This window comes from Neopsephotus bourkii, unplaced genomic scaffold, assembly GCF_033783945.1.
Source record: "Neopsephotus bourkii isolate Nb327-2 ecotype Australia unplaced genomic scaffold, CSIRO-AGI_Nbou_v1 NB_1767, whole genome shotgun sequence".
Taxonomy (NCBI): domain Eukaryota; kingdom Metazoa; phylum Chordata; class Aves; order Psittaciformes; family Psittacidae; genus Neopsephotus; species Neopsephotus bourkii.
The window spans coordinates 11,559,883-11,580,596 of record NW_026902241.1 but is presented as its reverse complement, the minus strand read 5'-3'; the positions used below and the strand labels follow the sequence as shown (position 1 = coordinate 11,580,596).

The window sequence follows — 20,714 nt, the reverse complement described above, 5'->3', positions numbered from 1 at the left end:
GATTTAATAGAACAACCGTACACTGACTACAGACCTCAGTAAACAAGTCACAGAATGCTAGAAAGGCATCAAGAGTGAGACAATATATCTGAGGCACAGAAAAGGTCCCATGAAAAGCTACTGCCCATACAGCTAGCACCCCTATTTCTCACTTCATGCTCTGCAGTCTCAGGGTAATACGCTCCATTGAGTTCTGAACACTGAACGTAGACTTCAGCTTTCCACGTTTCTCCCTCATGTGTATGTAAATATATATATGCATTAAAGAAAAAAAAAATCATAACTTTTGCAACATTTCAAGTGCAAACTTACTATAAAAAGCTATATAAAAGAAATAAAAAAGAGTTACCTGATCTGCAAACTGATTCATGTACCGTTGTAATCTGGCCTGGTTGTCTGTCTGCTCACACATCTGCACCAGGATATCAAAGTCACGGTACTTCTCTGCTAAAGTGGCTGCCATCTGATATTGTCCCAGGGAAACTAACCAAGAAAAAAGAAGTTATCAAACAAGTTTACATTTGACTGTAAGAGGATGACAAAGGGCAGAGACCAGAAAAATGAAAAGTTTCAAATATTCATGAAGAATACTTACACATTCTGAAAGAAATGCTCACCTACTGCATACCCATCCTGTGCACATGTAAGCTCACATACCTATCACCTTGGTCTCCCAATGCAAGAGGGAAGAAAGAATACTAAATGAATGGTATATATTCCCTTTTCTCTGAAAGTGACCATCATCTGCCATTTGTGCTGAGGGGCAGATTCAATCCCTGACTTAGTATCTGTAATAATAGTCACTTAATTACATAAAGTGAAAAATCAGAAGGCAAAGGCTTCTGACAAAACCACAACAGGTAAAGCCAACAGGGTTTGTATTAAAAATACATTATTTAAATTCTTTTTGGTTCAGATATACGAGTTAGCAGAGTATTCAATTTTGTTTATAAGGAAATATGAACTTCAGATTGAACATAACAATACGAAGGGTATTTACAAGCTAAAAGAGACCATAAATATCAGTAAAACCAAGAATGATAGTTTAAAAGACTTTTCTTAAGAATGTCAGGCAGTGATTATTAGACTGTTCTATTTTATATCATTTGAGTCTAAAAAAAAAAAAAAAAAAGACTTTATTAAGTTACTAAAATTGCATTTACTCCAATTTATTTCCAATTAAAAAAGGGGCATTGCTTTCAATTACTCACTAAAGACCTGACCACATCTGACACAATAAGCAACAGGTTTGATTCTTAAATAACCATGATTCAAAAAGTAACTTTTTCCTGATAAACACCACAGCATGTTAAGTTTATGTCACCTTGCAAGAATATAAACATTTAGAAATCCATTTATAGGCTATTTTCAGCCAAGTGGTTCAAGATAAATTCCTGCCAGAAAACAGCAAGTTAGCACAAGAAAAAAATTCCAGCAGCAATGTGTTTGATTAGAGGTATGGGCATGGATACAGTTCTGGATGCAATTCTGTGATCTGTTTTTATTTTGTAAGTATCTCCTTAAATCATAAAACCAGTCTTTTATAATCTGAAGGCAAGTGTGTAAAAGAAACAGAATTCATACACAGATGCCATTTACTATATCAGATCTGCATAATGTTCTTGTCAAATAGAACATTTAATCCTTGTGTTAAGGAAAACAGGCAGTACTTACGAAGGGGAGACAAGAGTTCTGTTCTTTTCTGCTTGTATTCCATTTCCAGATTGCTGTATCGCTCTTGATCAGCAGGGCAGTCCACGGATTTCAGCTGAGCAGCATAGCCATCCAGGAAACAGTCCAGTAGTGCCACCAACTGCTCAGCCACAATGCTGCGAAGGTTACTGTCCACCTGGGGATACACCATCTGCAGAATGATTCCATGCTGACGGATTACTGCTGCACGAAGGCCACTAGATGCTTAGGGAAAGAACACAGTGACGATTAAAAGAATGATCCCATCACCAAAGGAGCCTATGCTGCAGTATAACAAAAACATTACTATGTATAAATAAAAAACAGAAAGAAGAAAGCTAATAAACATTTTAATCTTAAAAAAATGAAAGCAATACTGTAAGACAAAACCAAAACAAGCACATACTGCCATCTTTACCTACTAAATTTGGCCAAAATGTAGTAAACAAAAAGAGAACAAAACAAAACCCACACCCCCTGAGCTACACAGATGTATCTACACTGGCAACTGTCAATAGCAGCTGGTTTTCAGAAGAATCACTTGCAAGATCTGTAAGCAAAGTAGAGAAAACACACAAGGAAAAGGCAAGTTCTGTTAACCTGATTGAAATATTTTGATGCAATCATAATCATCAAGACAACATACCAAGATAGCTTGCATGGGTCATGCTTTTCAAAAGATTTATCTTGGGAGCACTAAACAAGTGTCTTTTATACACAGAGGCCACAAGGAAGCTTAAGCACCAACTAGAAAGTGCTTGCTTCTGCAAACATTTGTTCTTGTAGTTTTTTTTTGTTATTAAACCATCAAAACAAGACACTGTTAAGGAAGCAGAGGATCATCAGTCCTTTTAAAACAGTTATAGATCATATTTCATGAATCATTTTAATATTATGTATCCCATAGGTGAGCTATTTCCCAAAATTGTTTTTTTGTAGTCAAATTTGTATCATCAGTACCGGACAAAATAACTGTTCATCGATTCATTTCATTCTCCAAATGAAACCTTTGGCTTCTCCTATTCTTACTGACAACCTTGTAGCAGCTTTTAACAGCAGGTTTAACGTTCAGATTGAAATTCATGAAAAATATTTTTGTTTAGGATAATAATAATAATAATATCATCTCACCTGTCCATGGAATATATTCAGGTTCTCTTTCTGGAAGCTCTTCTGGTTTGTATAAAGAGGCTCTAGACTGACGATACTGACTAGCAGCTTGTAGCATGTCCTATTTAAAGGCATAAACATTTTAAAGTCTACATGCATATACAGACTGTAAAAGCTACTGCATACTGGCTTTTGTAATTCTGAAACGTACTTTTAATATCCCTCTTCTTTCTACACCCCTCAGTTGTATAGAAGAGTACATACTGATTAAGCAAGAAACCTCAGTGCTCAAGCACAAGCTTTGCATTCTTTGCTACACACTGATGCTTTCCCAACTTCCAAAAATGCTGCAACTTCAGAAATTCTCTTCAGCAGTGACTGATAAGTAAAAAGAATGTCCCTAATTCTGCATGAGACCATCTTTTCCTTCTTAAGGTATGTGGATATGTGCACATTCACTTTTGTTCTCATGTCAGCAACCCAAATGTGCTGCACTCAACTTGTTCAGTGCTCTTTAGTATTTACCTTCCCCTCCCACAAATATCTTAATTAACATAGTTCTGTACCTTAATGATGTTGTTCACATTGACAACTATCTGGGCCCACTCAATTGATTCCATAGGCATATCTTTCAGGATTTGTTCCTCTTCTTCTAGTAAGCATTCGAAGATGGAATCTATCTGGGACACCTGAAAGACAGAAAGAAAAAAATCACAGTGAACACAAACATACCCATTACCATCTGCTACCAGAAAATCAAATCATGAGTTGCATAGAAAAACAAGTAAGCATTAGTCAAAACCACATCAACAGTCAGAAATATTAAAAGGTATCGACTACTCTAGTGGGTAACAAAGTCATCAGCTTGTATTTAATACAATACTTGGAACACAAGAGTTACCTTCTTTCTGGACTTAAATCCAAGGGGAAAAAAAAACCAAAAAAACCCAAACCAAACCAACCTAATTTTTGAAGGCAACTCCATCAACTTTCATTAAGCACATTCCTCCATCTTCTTCTTAAACACTTGTTAGTAGAATCTTTGTTAGATAAAGTATACTGGGTAACAGATCTGCTTGAAAATAGCAGACTATTATTTCTATTTTTTCTCCATTAGCACCTATTGTCCTCTACAGGAAAGAAGTTTTCTAAAAATAAATGTTTTGCGTGTAGTTCTTTTCAAGAAGGAAAAAAGAAATAAAGATTGGGTGCTTAACTGGGCCATGGCCCAAACATAGATTAACTCACTCAGATTCACTAACATTAGGGAGGACGAACATTATGAGACTGAACTGATATAATTCCATCCAGGACAGATCAAAGCATCTCTTCTGTCTGGAAAGCTTCATACTCTTCAGTTCATGCCTTAAAAATGACAATTTAGCAAACACCTTCTGACAGGACAGAGAATTTCATTTGTCTTTTTCATCGCTCATCCATGTCAGTTAGTTAGAAATCCTAACAGCTTTACTCCTATGACATAAAATTTATCAGAATTCATGTTTCAGCTGCAGACATAAAAAAAGCATATAAGTGACAGAAATACTACCGCACCAACCCCATTTAAGGGGAAATTGTGTAATGTTGAATTGATTTTTAAAGGGATAATTTCCAAAGTATACACTAAAGCATTGCAACTTTTACTACATGTGATAGTATATAACGACTCAGAAATAAGATGTTTCTTACCTCTCGGAAGAACACATCTGCAGGGGTAAGATTTTGTGGAATATCACACTCCCTTTTGTTTAATGACATCAGTATAGCAGCATTCACTAGATCAGGCAGCCTGCAGTGGTGATTCTTGAGAACAATAGCTGCTGCTAGTTTCTCTGCATGCTCACAAAGCAACAGCCGAGTTGCCATAGGCATGGCTCGCACTGGAAAACTGCCCAGACGTTCAAATACACCAACCTTTTAGTAAAAAATACAAAAAACCACATGCAATTCAAACAGTGTTTTAGAAAGAGTCACGTTAAGACAGAATAATACTCTACTGTGTGTGCTCATACCAAAAGAACAATACAGTTTTACCTGATGAAGAAACTCAATGAAGAAGGAATGTGCTTTTGTCTTATCCTCTAGCTGATGAAGAAGAATAAGAGATGTGTTGCTGAAACCAACTGCTTCTAAAAAAAGAGAAAAATCTTAGATCAGAGCACTTGGTATCTTCATTTCTGAGCAAGGGTTTTTTTTTTCCCCCTCACAGGTTAACACATTTCTATGCCACACAGCAGGAAGCATCATCCACCTGTGACTATTTACTATGTGAACTTTCTCTACTCAGTAACTGGCAACTGCTGCCCAGAGGTCCTGCAGAGATTTTCAAATTAACACTGTTCATAAGAGACAGGGAAGCATGAGCAAAAATGTTTCTTGCTGAAAACATTTCTGATTTAATCCTTTACATACAACAAATACTTGAAAATAAATTTCTCTAGTGCTCTTTTTGGCAGTGCCCCAGAGGGACATGAGCTCATTATATCCAGAATCTAAGCCTACCAAAAGGTGTGCAGCCATGCTGACAAAGGGCTAAGCATCAGCAAATAAGATCTTTCTCTTAATGTATCTATTTATGGAAAATAATTCAGAACTATCCAAGGAATCACAGGAACACTAAACCAACACCACCTGTTCCTTGCACAGAGTACTCTTCTCAGAAATCTGTTTTCTTTGCTGCTTGTGTTTACTATATGAAGACAAGAACTAAACACAGTAGCCTGCAAGTTTATCTGACAGTTTCATAAGATGCATTTTTTAGCCTTTCTGGAAATACACCTAATGGTGGTGGAGAGCAAGGGACACCTATACCCTCTGTGAAAAGCTTTAATCATGATTTCATCTGGAGTGATGAAGACTTTTGTTCCCCCCAACAAAAACAAACAGACCCAAAGCAAAACAAAACCTCAAAACATAACAAACACCACATTATGTTTACCTTCAGGTACAGATTCAGCCCATCTCGGATCAGAGGCAGGGTAATCATCTATTAAGTCTACACTGATCTGAGTCACTGCCCTATCCAGTTCAGTATCAGAATCCAGACCTGTGTTACTTGGAAAGAGCTCAGCTACCATGCTTTGTGCATTGACTATATCTTTCCTGAAATAAAAGAAACACAAAGTATGTGAAATAAAAACAGCAGATAGGATTATAGGAACAAGAATCACTCCACAGGTTTTTCTGATATCTTTTTTGTGAAGTGCTTTAGATTATAAACATCAAGCATTATCTGGGCTCTCTCTGAACTAATTGAGGATAAAAGGTATTCTGATTCTATGAATAAAAGTACTCTGACTCTTTGCAAGCAAGCAGGCTTTATAAAATGAAAAAGTCCATGCCAGGAAGTGTTTCAGGTCACTTTTTATTTTATTGCCTTTATTATTACTATTTAAGAAAAAAGATTCATGATATGGAACTAAGTCTAGATGTCTCTGGTAGCTAAGTCATCAAGTTTCTACTGCTTGTTTTACAATCTTCTCAAGAGTACATGCAATCACTCTCACAAATGGTAACAGAGTAGAAGCTCTCAGGAAAATGCTTCAGAAAATATAATGCATTTTCTTATACTACCACATCAAATTATTAATTTCTTCTAGTTCCACAAATACGACCCATCTTTTAATCAAAAGAACATTAAATTTGCATACTGGTTCACACTGCTTTCTTTACTACCTCATACTTTCTTCTGACGCTGTTTACAACTCCCTTGTTTGCATCTGCATTAATACCAGCTTTCGTATTTGTTATCCGTGCACTCAGACCTTGCCTTCTCAGTCACCTCAGGCCTTCACTACAACCATTTTCAGCAGCAGTTCTGTTTACTGACATGCCCACTTCCAAATATATGTATATTTTCTTCCTAAATTCTGTGCATGTTCAGAGATTTTAGTCTTGATATCCTTTATTAAATATGCCTAATCCTCTTCATAACCTTCTATCTCACATGCAGCTCTATTTCAAAAGCACTCCTACTTCCTGCTATCTTAAATCTGTTCTTTCCATTTTCTGAAGACTCTTTAAGGAGATTAGTCCTATGAGGCTTTGTGGGCTGGTATTGGTTGGCTTTTTGATTGTGGGTTGTTGGTTTTTTTTTTTTGGGGGGGGGGGGGTGTTAATAAAGATACATTAAAAACAATCCCCTCTAAATATAAATAGCCTACATCTATTGCTCTGTTTATCTTCTTATCTCTCTTCTTCCTCCTGTTTGTATTACTCATCGCAACATCAAACCTTTCCAAAGCACTGCATGCCTCCCAAGGGTCAAGTTGCTTTGATCAGGATAGTTCGATGAACAGTATTTCCTTCCACTCCCACTCTCCCGTAAGAGTCAACCTAAAAAAGGTCTTGCCACAAAATCTGCCACGCTAGTTACCTTAATGACCACATAAAAAGTAATTAAAGATATTCAAAAGTACTATTGGAAACAACTATGCAAATAAAAAGGAGGAAGGAAAGTTTTTTAACAGCAAAACACCACTTACTACAAGAATAAGGAAGGAAAAATAAAATTTAAAGTTTTTTCACTGTCAATAATGTAACTATAGAATTTACTACAGAATTACTTTGCAGAGTGAGCAACGTCACTGAGATTACAGATGTCTGGTTCTTTCTAGCACATACTACTTTTTCACTAGCCCAAGACGTCGCTAATGTTTTCCTAATGAAGATGCGTATGTCATTAAAAGAGCTTTGATTACAACATTACAAGGGTATCTTTGCCAAGACAATCTCTTACTCAAACATTAGAGCGCCTTCAAGAATAGCAAACACACAAAGCCTCAAAAATCAAGTGCAATTTGTACCTGCAGTACTGTAGAAAAGCAGCTTTCAGCAATTTAGTCTTATCTTCCTGTGCTGTAAATTCTAGCCTACTGGTTATGTCAAATGCAGGACTCTGAAAATGAAAAGTAAAAACTTCAGCCAAAAGATAAATACTAATCTTCACTATGAAATGAAAATTATTTTTCTAAGTAGTAACAACATGGAGTTAAAGTAAAAATGCCGCCTAGAAGCAGTTGTGTTTAAGCCAAACATAAGCCCGTAAGATAGATCTCAATGGAAATCACAGTGGTGTGACCTCAAACACTCTAATAAACTTCACACAATCTGTAAAAAAAACCAAAAAAAAACCCCAAAAAACGAACACCCACCCCCCCCCACACCTTATGCCAACTTCTTTCACCAGTCAAACTTTTTATGGTCAGTATTTTACCATTTAAACCCAACATTTCTGACAGAATTTAGAAGGCATCTGTGAGCACTATCACCCACAAAAGCAATCTAAGTACAGACAAATCTAACTAAAGATCAGTTCAGTAAGAAAAACAGTTCTATCTGAGCATACCACGCACAGAGGTCTTCCGCTAAAATACTAGTTAACAACAACTCATTTTAAGGGTGGTTTAATTGGAATAAGGATTGAAACTCACTTAATCACTTAGAAAGATTCTCTAATTTACATTCTAGCAACTTGCCTGCTCTTCCCTCCCATTCCAGGGACATCTTGTCAACAAATTCCACATACATTTTAAACTAAACATGTTTGATATAAACTAAACTTTAATAAACGCACGTTGCACAACATATCAATAAAAATACTTTTATATATTTTAATAACATTATATTAGAATAAATATATACACCTCAAATAGGGAAGAAACAATATTCAGCCACTATCCTTCTCTGCTTAGCTTGCAAGATTTTCACAGCGTGATGAGAAAAGTGTGTCTCTAACACAAAGGAACAGACACATACGACTGAAGAAACCATCCTGATCAAGAAGCAAGAAGGAAGCCTGAGTCTCTGCATAACATTATATCAGGCCTAGAGACATACAGTAATAAACCTACATGAAAAAAAAATAAAAGATTTCATAGAAATCTCAAATTCAAAACAAAAGAAAACCAAAAAGTTACCCAAACTGCCAAATACTGTAATACTTTCTGGGTTTTAAAAACTGCCGTCATTACAACCATTTAAGTCTCTAACTAAAAAAAACTTTGCAACTTTAAAACTCAAAACAAGTCAGGATTTCCAAAGGGAAAATTCAAACCTGCCCGAAAACCAATTCTGTGTCTACACTCAGTTTTCAACCAGCCAAAGAAACAACCATTACCTCACTTCTTGGTCCAGCAGCAGAACAGGACAGGGAATCTTCAAGGTCTTCTGGAAGCACAGAAATGTTTTCCCTGGACAAGATGGTGGTAAGTCCGCTTTTTTTGGCAAAGAAGATGGGGAGGCCAGTATAGGAACCTGCTCCTAAAATGCTATCTCCTAAGATTGGAGGAGGGGAGGAAGCACATAAATGCCATTTTAAGAGTAACATGCAACAGTTTCATAGATAATTACTCAATTTTGTCTTGAACCAAGACAGTAACCGACAGCTCCACCTGACTTAAAGAGAAATTGTGGGCACTATTTGCTACTCACGCAAAGTAGTTCATGTTTAAAGAAAAAACCAACCAAACAAAAGAAACCAACCAAACAAAAACCAACCAAACAAACAAAAAAACAAAACCAAAGCAACCCAAACCCCACCAAACAAAACCAGCAAAAACCCATAAGATTCAAGTGGTTCAAACTCTGCCAAAGGACTCATGTGCATAAGCTACTTGAAAACACCTCTGAAGGTCAGGATGACAGAGGCATCTGACACAGGCACCTAGTATGCATTTTAGGCTGAGCACTGACACCATGTTAACTTCAAACCTCAAAAACTACTCATAGTAAATGTTGGAAGAAAAAGAAAACGGGTGCAACCCCCTCTCTCCCCCAGCCAGAACCCCCGTCCTTTCATACATCAGGAGCAGGTATCTACTTCATTTTCATCCGAAACAATGTAGAGCAAGTAACAACAATACTGGGTATCATATCAGAGCTTTCTCCGTACACTCATGAGAAATTCCCATCTTGAAAAATTCAATAAAGAGAAAAAGGAGCATAAATATGATGCTGCTCTTAACAAAAATATTCTATTAGAAAGCATCAGCAAAATGTTACTATTCCCCCCCACATTACCTTGTATGCCAAATATGATTTTCTCCTGTGGTAAAGAAATTCTTCCAGTTCCAGTGGAACAAGCAAACACTTCATTTTCCTTATAAAGGTAAGCAGCATGGCTAAAGTAATCTGGGACTATCAGACAGCACACCACTTCCTCTTCTGACTGAAAGCATTACATATGAACAGTATCACATATACAACCGAAACCCTAAACAAGCATCTAACATTTTAAAGGCTGACATGAGTTGCCTGAATTTAATTTTTAACAAGATATGGATATAACTTTTATTACCTAAATGCCATTACAGACAGTGGGGAGAGGGAGAAGAGTGGAAGAAGTTTACCAAAGAAAGTTAATGCCCAAGTTTGTGCTCTTTCTGCTGGAAACATAAATGAGGTACACAGGACAATCAATGTGTCCTCCCCTCCCAGCAAGACAGCAGTCTAGCAAAGACCAAAAGACAGGCCTTTGTCCTGCTACTGAGTCTTAACAGAGTCTGATATCTGTTCTCAATCGATTGCATGTCTATACCACAAAATTACTCTCTGGAAGTTTTCACAGACATAACAAAAATTAAAATAAATCAGTAATAATCCGATGTTTATAGACTTCTATTTTTTTGAGGCTTTTTTATCTTATTCTTCAAAATGTAAAGCACAAACTTTACACACACTTACTGTTAAACATTAAAAGATGCTAGTACATATTTTCCTCAGAATACTATGAATACGTAACTTCCAATAACCATAAGACAGAGAACTTGGTTTTCCTTTAGACAAAAATCTGATAGCTGATTTATTCTGAAATACTATGTTCTCAACTCAGTTTCTGGGTCTTCACCTACATACCTGAAAAGACGGATTATACTGTGTGACCTCCACAACAACATCATCAGACATCTGATAGCCTTTATCTTCTACTGTTATCAGAGTGTAGTAGACAAGACATGGACGATCTCCAGGATGCCATGCTGCAGCAAGTATCACCAGTCCATCACTATTCAACCACAGATATCAAACCATTGAGAGATGATCATTATGTATTTTACTGTTCAAACTCTACTACTTACAGATATCTAAGTAGAACCACAAGTAAGTATTTTTCAATACTGTATTTCTTTTTGAAAGAAAAAACTATTTGTTCTTTCAAGCTGTTTTATTAACAGCTTGAAATAATATTCATATTGCAGTAGAAAACTGAATGAAGGCAGTTGTGATTTTATATAATTAAATACAAGAGATACTGAATTCTCTGCATTTGTTGGAACAAGTTACAACTGTTTACTTGCTCTGTTTGTATTATAAAGACAAAATAAAAACTCAAACCTGATAAAGTGGCACTAAAAAGTAAAAATAATTATTCTGTGGTAAATAATTTGTAATGCTAAAAGATATAATGGCAGCATGAAGTATATAGGATAACCTAATTAACCAATATCACATGTTTGTTTTCTCAACAGTGGCATTTCAGTAAAATTAAATTGTAATTACTGACAAAGTTTTTGCAAGAAAACGGAACACATGTATCACATTAATGTCAGTTACCAGATACAAGAGTAACTCCTTACCGATTCTCTTGTAAATCCATGTACTGTATATTTACTCCTCCTTTAATATCTTCATAGTTACTTTCAGAACCCTATAAAACAACACATCTGACTTATAACTACATAAAAATAGGCTATTAAAGAAACACATAAGCCCTTTCCAGGTGAGCCGACTCTTACCCAAATTGCATCTGTAATATGTTCTTTCAGGATCCTGTTGATATCCCAGCTGAGAATATAACGTTCTGACGAATCATCAATCTCCCATTTGTTTAGATTTGAACTTGTTAGCATATAAAAGCTCGATCTCTTTTTATTCCAAAGAACGCTAGAAATCTGCATTTAAAAAAAGACAAAGCCAGAAAGGTTAAAGCACAGCCTTAATATTTGGATGCAACAATCTAGACCACTCTCAGTCTGCAAAAAAGAAAATCATCACTTCCTTGGGCAACTTATACAAGTTACATTACAAGCTGAGAGTATTAGAAAATTTCCAAGAGAAGTTTTATCTTACAGATAAAAGAACACCTATAGTGTTCTCTAAACACACCACAGGTGTTTTAAAAATCGGAAGAAAGTATGTTTCTCATCTGTGGAGTTTATTGGCAAAGCTCAACCCAATCGCCAAACCCTTGCCAACCCTAATGAGGAAAGTAAAATTACAGGTTACTGTTAGTTTCTTGAAGTATTTAAAGAGGCTATCACTAGAAAGAAGCGGGACTTTGAATCCTTGCATATTCCCCAGTAAGTATTACCTCTTTAAAGTCTCCTTTTATTTACATGTAAAGAGCAAGTAAGCTTTCTCCTTTACTAAGTATACACATTTATTTGGTTTCTTTCTTACAAATTTCAAAGAAACATAAGTAACAAATAAGTGGAGTCTTGTCTTCCCATCATACATCTTTACTTTTTTTTTTTTACTTTCTTAAACACCAAGGCTATAAATGACAACAAAAATTAAAGCAGATTACTATATGAATGTTATTCAAGCTTACCACAGCATCGTTTCCAGGAGACAATATACCCAGAAGAGAAGAAACCTTCCTACCAATTCCAGAAAACATGCCCTGACCCAGTGGTAGGGCATGCTGATGAATCTTGCCAGAACTATCTGGTATCAATCGAACTAGCTGGCCGCTGGAAGATGATAAAATAAAGCTTCCTCCCTAACAAAGAGAAAAGGCAACTATATTAAAGGAAAAAGAAGAAAAAGAAAGAAAAAAGTATCACAATAAAATTGTTTCAGGAATGTAAGACAGAATCCCTTATGTCAGCTTGTAAGGATAAAACTAAACAAGAATCAGACACTATGCATCCATAGTACTTAAGAGCTAGCAAAGAAAATAAAAAGAAAGTATTATTCACATTAAAAGACAATTTAAACAAATTTTACCCATTATTCTCTATGCTTGAATCACTGCAGTATACAACTCAAAGTATTCTTTTCAATTTTAAACCGTATTTTTGAAAACATATGAAAAGATATTTAATCAGTCTCTAGAGGTACTACTACATTAAACCTTCATTATGTGAAGTTATGAGTTAAATAATATCACTTGCACGCATGCATTTAAAACCTGAAGTGCTATTAAGCATACTGTAACTTTTATATATATATATATATATATGATATAAATATATATCTCACCCTATCCTACAGGACACTAATCTAAATGAACTGTGTAATCAATTTTCTATCTGGTTATATCAAAAAAATTGTCAAACATCTGACTGGTACTCAGCACTGGCAGAGACTCATTTTCTTAGCATTGTATGACATTTTTATCCATGAAGTTCCATTTCAGTTTAACAACAGAACTAGTATCTCATGTAATCCTTGGAATCTAATGACAAAAAATACTGTTACCTTTACAGTAAGAAAATGTGAAAAGTCTTGTGTGTTATGCAAAATAAGCACTAGACTGTAGGTGCTTTTGTACTTCGTTCTGGAAGCAGACTTTTGCAAGGGCACTCTTGCCTGTCCTAATGGGTGCATCCACCTTAGGACTTAGCATCAAGAGTCTGTTTGTGAAACTCATATCACAGAGCAGTCTGAGTGTACCAGCTCTACACCCTTTGAATCAAAGTAAACTGAAAGGTGGGTTCTGACCACTGACAGATGCTCATTTCATGTAGCTAGGCTGCACCTAGATTAAAGTAACAACCCTGCATCCACAATGACCAGTGCAGACAGTGACATTGCCTCAGCACCAACTTTTTTTACTTTACAGATTCTCAATTTCTCCCTATCACTACTTGCTAAGAAAGACATAACTTTCAGTCCCCCTAACACTAAGGCATTACAAAAATCCAGTTGCCTTTAATTCAAAACTGATCAAAGTTTCTATGTTAGAGGGAATGAACAAAGCCTGTTAGATGTACAACAATTTTTCCAAGAAAATGAATGGAAGTTGCTGAATTGTTTACCTGCACAGGAAATGTTAACAGAACAAAATCAAAAAGAAATAAAAAAAAAACAGCAAAATTTTTGTCATCATACCATACAAAAATGATGTTAAAAGTTATATCTGCACAGTGACAGGATGACTATTTAAGTATGGTTGTCATACCAGTACTAATGCAGCTTTAGAACACTGATTAATAACAGGATACTGCTATGAAAACAAAAAGTTCCTCTAGTTCTGAATTCACATTGATATCAATATTTCATCTACAGGTATCGTAAGACCTTGCTTTCCTCATCTTGATGTCCAAAACCTGGGCAAAATTCTCTAATAGGGTAGATATATATTAGCGTTTCTTAACATTTTGAAACTCTTAAGAAATTCATCACAAAGATCATTGTCTTCAGATTAGGTTTACAAATATTTATGACATGCTGATGCCTTAAAATAATTTTTATAATACATGATATGAACAGATGTTGAAAAAAAATCATGTGATAAAATGTAACTGAATTAATAAGTGGTTTTGAAGATTACATACTGTAACACTGAATTGAGAGTTTTTCCACTGACACGGAATTGAGTTTTCCCCCATTTAGACACATCAGCAGCAGAAAACACTTTCTAAGAACAATTCATAATATGCTTGTTCATTACTTTCTTACAGAAATCTCTACAATTCTGATGAAGTAGTTCTCCGGTTTTGTGAGAGCAGAGTTTCTACCACTGCAAGTAACCACAGTAGTAATACTGACACGCCTCACAGGCTGGGGTACCAAAATGTTCCTGTTAACTACAAATTAAAGTAGTATTTTAATATAAATCATACTGTACTGTACCTTTACTGCTGTTAGGAAGCTGCACAGAGAACCTCCAAAGTCTGTAGAAGTCTCCGTATACGAACCTTCATGAGCAAGACTGGGCCAGTAGCGCACAGAACCTTCACTGGTAGCAACCATTATTGCCAGAGACTTGAAGGGAGAAAGTAATTAACAGAACGCGCAAAATAATACTAATCAGACTGCAGCTTTAAATAAAAGATGTTATTTTACGTATCAAGATTGCAGGTAACAAACACACAAAAAAGTAATAAACCCACATGGATACACACTGACAAACAGAACTGAATCACAATATTATTCTGTAGCATAACTTAATATCTGCAGGAACTGCTGCTTATTTTGCTAACTATATTTTCAGCTGGTTCTTGTTCCTGATAATTCAGGGTCTGCTACTGAAATGCAAACAAAACTCACAGCTGCAAGACAGGAAAAAGCTTCTGGAGAATTCCAGGTGCCAAGAATTATAAGCAACCATGGCAGACTTGAAACGCAGACTGTAATTTAACAAAGAAACTGCTCGAGTGTCATTAAAAGAAACATTAAATCATATGTTGGTTCTTCTCTTCGTAAGACCTAAGCTCACAGTATGCCTGCATTGAGGCTTCTTACTCGGGAAGTAAGATACCAAATTCAAAGCATGAAGCAAGAGACTGTTGAACTAGAGACTTGGACAGAAAACACTGTATCTATTCTAGTGGCTGTTAAGAAAAATCACAGAACAATAGAAGAACTGTAGGAGCTATTATTGAGCTCCTTGGAGTTTTCTAACTATATTCTAATAGCAATATTCCTACTTCACTTTATAAAATTATAAAATCCATGCGTATCAGCATAATATCATGCCATATCAGCTCACAAGCTGAAGAAAAATTAATTTTAAAACTTGGTTTAGGTGTATTACTTGATCTTAAACTTCTTTGAGTATGATTAAGTCATAGAGCATTTAGAGCTTTATGAGCTAATCACAAGATACTAAGACTGCTTTTTCATCATCTGGAAGTGGAACATATTAAGTCAAAAGAAAACATCCAATTAATATTCTGTGCTGCTTCTCCCTTCCAAAGACAACTGCTTATCCAGTTTTATTACAGCACCAGACATATTAACTGAAAACTACACCCAAGCTGAAAATGAGAGCTTCTTGCCTTCATGAATGATAGAAACAGATATTAACATACTTTCAGAAGACTTAACGGACCTTCAAACTTCACCCTCTAGCACAGTTATGTCACAAAAAGTCACTCAGGAAAGCAATCAGTCAACACAGATTAAATCATCTATCCTCCCAGTGCCAGCTTCCTTATAAAGGACAGCCAAGGGAGGGTGCTGGTGGTTGCTTCTTACCCATGTGTACTCACAATTAAACCACTGCTGAATTTTTCCAGCCAGGATGCATTTAAATTGCAGTTTCTTTGGCTGATTGCCCTGGTGTTTACTGTTAGCAGATATTTTTCTGTTTACTGTACTTTTTTGTGTTATAAAAGCACAAGCAATCCTTACGAAAATGATTACTTCATCTGATCCTGTCACATATAAATAATGTAACTTGAAAAAAACTAGATTTTGTTTATTCAATTTTTATTGGGTTTTTTTATTTTTATACTTATTGCACACTATCAATCCAGACCTTTTGACCACATAGCAGGTATTAAAGACCACCAAATGCAGTTATCAAATAAGTACCTGATAAAATCAGATATATTCAAAGGTACTCAAAGTATTTTTAAACACTAAAATATAAAAGTTGATCACCTGCAGAGAAGGCACATCACCTGAGGAACCGAGACAAGATATAGCTGCTAAACTAGAACTCCACTGGAAGTCACTGGGTGGCAGCTGTAGTTCCTTGCACAGAGATAACTGTAAGAATGGAAGGGATGCCATAATAAATGCGACTGGAAAAACTTATTCCTCTGCTACAAATGGTTTAGAGGTTTTGACCCTTTAAAAAATTAATTTTCAACTAGCCCAGACAATGTGTAAAGAAACCAAAAGAATAGCACAAGGCCTTTTCATCAAGGTTGTTAAAACCACCAAACAGCTAAACCCCACCTACTTGCACATTTCCAATCACTTTTTCTTTAGTTATTTCTGAATGTTTCTCGCAACACTACAAGACTGAATTATTTCTTGACAATTTCTTAATATAATACACTATCAAGGCAGCAAAACAAAATTAAACTAGAAGTGCTTGAGAAAGGTCAGTAGGTACTAACAGAGTGGAGAGGGTAAACGGTCCTCCCTTTCCCCCTCCCTCCTCAAATTAAAAAATCATAAAGATTTTAACCCCTTGAAGAATCTCTAGAAGTACTAGAATGCATAGACCTGACAAGTAGAGTGCAGAATCTATGTAATTAATGTATGTTGCACTAATTGAAAGAGACTGATTTTGCAACTACAGTTTTTCTCTGACAGTTCTTGCTATTTACTGAAACGATGTTGAAACATTGCCCAAAGGGGAAAAATAATTATAACACTGCCATAAGAAACCCAAATGAAAAGTAAGTTCTGCACAGCTGAAACTGGTTTTTTGACAAGTTGAAAATCAGTCCCAGAATAATCTAAACCAATCTGTAACATATCAACCAGTTTTTAGCTCTTAAAATACGCTTTATCTAGTCTAACATGAGACACGCTTATTAAAATGCTAAGAGTTAACCCTAGTGTTAAGGTGGCAATTAAAAATTAAGAAAGCAACATAAAAATGTTAAGCTTCCTCAAAAGCTCCAGTTAGCAATGACTTCATGCCAACCCCGCTGCTTTTGGAGGAAACCAAACTCCAATTTATAAAGAAACTCTTGCTTTAAAAAAGACCACAACTGAATAGTTTTTCAACTAGCATAAATACATAAGTTCTTCCATCTTGATCTTTCAGTTACCTTAGCTACTGGAGACTGACCAATCTTCCAAACAATCAGCCTCTCTTTATGGACTAGCCAGGCCCATCCACTTTCATCCACTTGAACACTCAGCTGGTCATCAGCTACATGAAAAGTAATTTTTGTAAAGGATTCATATTTTAAAAACATAGCAGAGTAATCTTAAAAGTAATAAGCTTTCATTCTCACATGAAAATAAGAAATATATTTTCTATTAGATTAAATTCCATGTTTTTGAACAAGATAACAAATTACTACATGGTTTAAAAATCCATTTGACAAATGCCCAATTTTTGAAAGTGAAAAGCAAGGCAATTCTATAAGCTATTTCCATCAATTTACAGCAGATTATAATAGCTTTGTGAATTTTAAAGATTATTTCTAATATACGCTTTTTTGGTTCCTCTTACACATACATACTACGAAAAGAAAACTCAGCCACAGGGAAAAACTGCTTAGGAGACCAACTTCTTGAACTCTGGGAAATGTCTGTATCACTGGTGCTTTTAGAAGTGGTAACAAATGGGGACTAAAAATGAATTTAAAAAAACAGAGCATCCACTCTAGGGCACAACAGAATCAAAACAAGTGAAAAAGGTGAGGAAAAAAAAAGGCAACCAAACAATTAGCAAAAGTTACTAAAAAACTACTACTCCCTTTCTTTATAACCCTGGGTTTTACAGTACATTGGTTAAGACCTGAAGGATATTTGCATGCATTCATACTCACATGGGTGTTATTACAATTATAGCTACCTAGTTAACCAAACTGTATTCAAACCTAGGCACAAACATTTCAGTTTCCACTGAAAAGTCAGCATTTAAATAGCATCAACAACATTAACACTTCTCTCACCTGTCAATTTTCATGAGAAAAATAAGAGATAAAATAAGTTCTTACCATCAGCTTTCTTCAGGGCTTCCATAACCTTAACAGGCAGAGAGGATCCAAACCCCTTAACATCATAGTTAATAGTCTCACTTGCTGAAGGAAGCTGGATAACTCTGGTAGGAGTTGCTCTTAAAACAAAAAGTTAGTTACCTTTTTATTGTTTCTTCATCAGTTTCAACAGATATTTATGTCATTAGTATCTGTTTAGAAATAGATGTGATGAAATGAGTTTATGTAAAATAAACATGCTTTCTCTGGGAGCACCATCTAAAGCAGTAATTTGGTGACCTCCTTACAAGTTGTGAGTTTTCATCAAATTCCCTTATTTTTTAAGGAACTGATTTTTGAATATGCATTCCTCCACCAGCAACACAATTACTGTTCAACTTTTTTGCAGCTGGCACAGTGCCGTGTTTTCGACTTCAGTCTGAGAACAGTGCTGATAACGCTCATGTTTTTAGTTGTTGCTAAATAATATTTACTCTCATCAAGTCCCACGCTCGGACAGTGAGGAGGGTCATAGGAAACCAGGAGGGAGCAGAGACTGGACACCTGACCCAAACTAGCCAAAGGGGTATTCCATACCACAGCACACCATGCCCAGAATAGAAACTGGGGGAAGTTACCCAAAAGGCCCAGATTGCTATTCAGGTTGGGCTGGGTATTGGTCAGCGCGTGGTGTGCAACTGTACTGTGCATCATTTGTGTTCATTGTTTTATTTTCCTTTTCCCCTTTTAATTTTATATTCTCTTCCCTTGTTATTTCCCTTATCATTATTATTGGTGGTAGCAGCAGTGGTTTGTGTTATACCTTACTTACTGGACTGTTCTTATCTCAACCCGCGGGAGTTACATTCTTTTGGTTCTCCTCCCCACCCCTCTGGGACCAGGGTGGGAGGAAGAAGGGAGAGTGAGTGACTGGCTGCACGGTTCTGTGTTACTGGCCAGGCTCAAACCACAATTACCTTGTACAGGTTGTTGAAAGCAAGAGCTTTCAGGCAGACCCCTATCATTAGGCTCATTTAGGAGCATGCCTTAATACGCTAGCTGAGACACAAGGCCAACAGAATCTAACTGCTACACGTGACCAAATAACATTTTTTTTCCCAACCTTTCATTCTGTAAGGTTGAGCGATTTTATCTAACTAAAAGTCTTTGCGTCTGCATCTGGCTTCTGGCTGTGTTCATAAGACTCAAGGAAGAGATTCTGATGGCAAGCACTTAAACATTTGATTATTTTTCTTTTTCTAATGATGACACTCTTTTAACCACTAGTCTCATTTTCCATTAGGTCTCTCAAACACTAACAGTACTTTAGCAAAGAGCGAGCCTGTTCAGATCCTCAGTTAACAGCAACCCAGCCGTGTATGGCAGGCTCTTTCCCCACACAACGAAGAAGCCTGCCATCCCTGAACAGAGAGGAATCTGACGGGAGCTGCAGTCAACCCACTCCTCACCGGAGCACCAAGGGATACGGTGAGGCCGCGGCTGGTCCCTGTGGAAAGGGTGGCCGGGAAGAGCTCGGGAGACATCCCTCTCCCCTCAGTGGGCCGGGAGGCGGCTGCACAGTGGGCAAGCCCTGACCTGAGAGCTTTCCCCTTTTCCCCCGAGGAGAACACACCCCGGTTTCGGCCGGCGGAACTCACCGGGCAGAGAGGGAGCCGCTCCTCCGCGCCACCGGGGAAAACAGCACCGGAGAGCTGGCTACCGACACGGCGGGCAGGTTCTTCCTGCCGCCCGGGCGGGAGAGAGGGCTGGGGGCGGCGCTGCCGAGGTTCCTGCGGGCCGACCCGACTGGGGTCCGCGGGGAGGCGGGCGCCGAAGGGAACATGCCTATAGCGACGGCTGTGGGGACAAGAGCGGCGCGAAAACCCGCTCCCGCCGGACGCACGGTGATTGCGTCTTTCCGGGGCGGGGCGCAGCTCGACCCCTGCCAGGGAGGGGCTAAAACCCCGTGCCAGTTGTCCTCACACCCTAAGAGCTGTGTTTGGGGTGACCTGACAGGTGGATTTGGGAACCTTTTTTCACTGAATTCATGAAGTTTTGGTGCTAACCAACTCAAGCAGATACACTCAAAAACTGCTGTTAAAAGACCATTGCAATCCGCTCTTTGGCACGTTTGAAAACAGGTTTTCCACTAACACGAGAAGCCTAATCTTTGAAATAGCCTGCGCTTGTCCCCAAATTTCTAATAAAAAAACCCCTACAACCACACAAAATATTCCATGCAAACTTTGGTATGTTTTACATTTATGATAAATTATGTTAATATTTATTACATTTTTTAACATAAATTACATTATTTGCCTTTATGATAAATATCAGTCATGTACTACAACTATT

General features: G+C 36.9%; 1 protein-coding gene across 1 annotated transcript in view; it reads right to left on the bottom strand.

The window, feature by feature from the left end:
- Nucleotides 1–20,280, bottom strand: part of NUP133 (nucleoporin 133) — a 35,596-nt gene extending 15,316 nt beyond the window's left edge. The window contains exons 1-19 of the mRNA XM_061378823.1: nucleotides 20,018–20,280; nucleotides 18,381–18,499; nucleotides 17,481–17,584; nucleotides 16,354–16,461; nucleotides 14,599–14,730; nucleotides 12,350–12,520; nucleotides 11,535–11,690; nucleotides 11,376–11,446; nucleotides 10,657–10,804; nucleotides 9,823–9,970; nucleotides 8,921–9,078; nucleotides 7,608–7,699; nucleotides 5,741–5,904; nucleotides 4,837–4,931; nucleotides 4,492–4,716; nucleotides 3,369–3,491; nucleotides 2,824–2,923; nucleotides 1,675–1,917; nucleotides 350–483 (exon numbers count right to left, since the gene is read on the bottom strand). Of these exons, the coding sequence (XP_061234807.1) occupies nucleotides 350–483; nucleotides 1,675–1,917; nucleotides 2,824–2,923; nucleotides 3,369–3,491; nucleotides 4,492–4,716; nucleotides 4,837–4,931; nucleotides 5,741–5,904; nucleotides 7,608–7,699; nucleotides 8,921–9,078; nucleotides 9,823–9,970; nucleotides 10,657–10,804; nucleotides 11,376–11,446; nucleotides 11,535–11,690; nucleotides 12,350–12,520; nucleotides 14,599–14,730; nucleotides 16,354–16,461; nucleotides 17,481–17,584; nucleotides 18,381–18,499; nucleotides 20,018–20,202 (2,676 nt within the window). The 5' untranslated portion in view covers nucleotides 20,203–20,280. The remainder of the gene's footprint in view (nucleotides 1–349; nucleotides 484–1,674; nucleotides 1,918–2,823; nucleotides 2,924–3,368; nucleotides 3,492–4,491; nucleotides 4,717–4,836; nucleotides 4,932–5,740; nucleotides 5,905–7,607; nucleotides 7,700–8,920; nucleotides 9,079–9,822; nucleotides 9,971–10,656; nucleotides 10,805–11,375; nucleotides 11,447–11,534; nucleotides 11,691–12,349; nucleotides 12,521–14,598; nucleotides 14,731–16,353; nucleotides 16,462–17,480; nucleotides 17,585–18,380; nucleotides 18,500–20,017) is intronic.
- Between the last annotated feature and the right edge of the window lie 434 nt (nucleotides 20,281–20,714).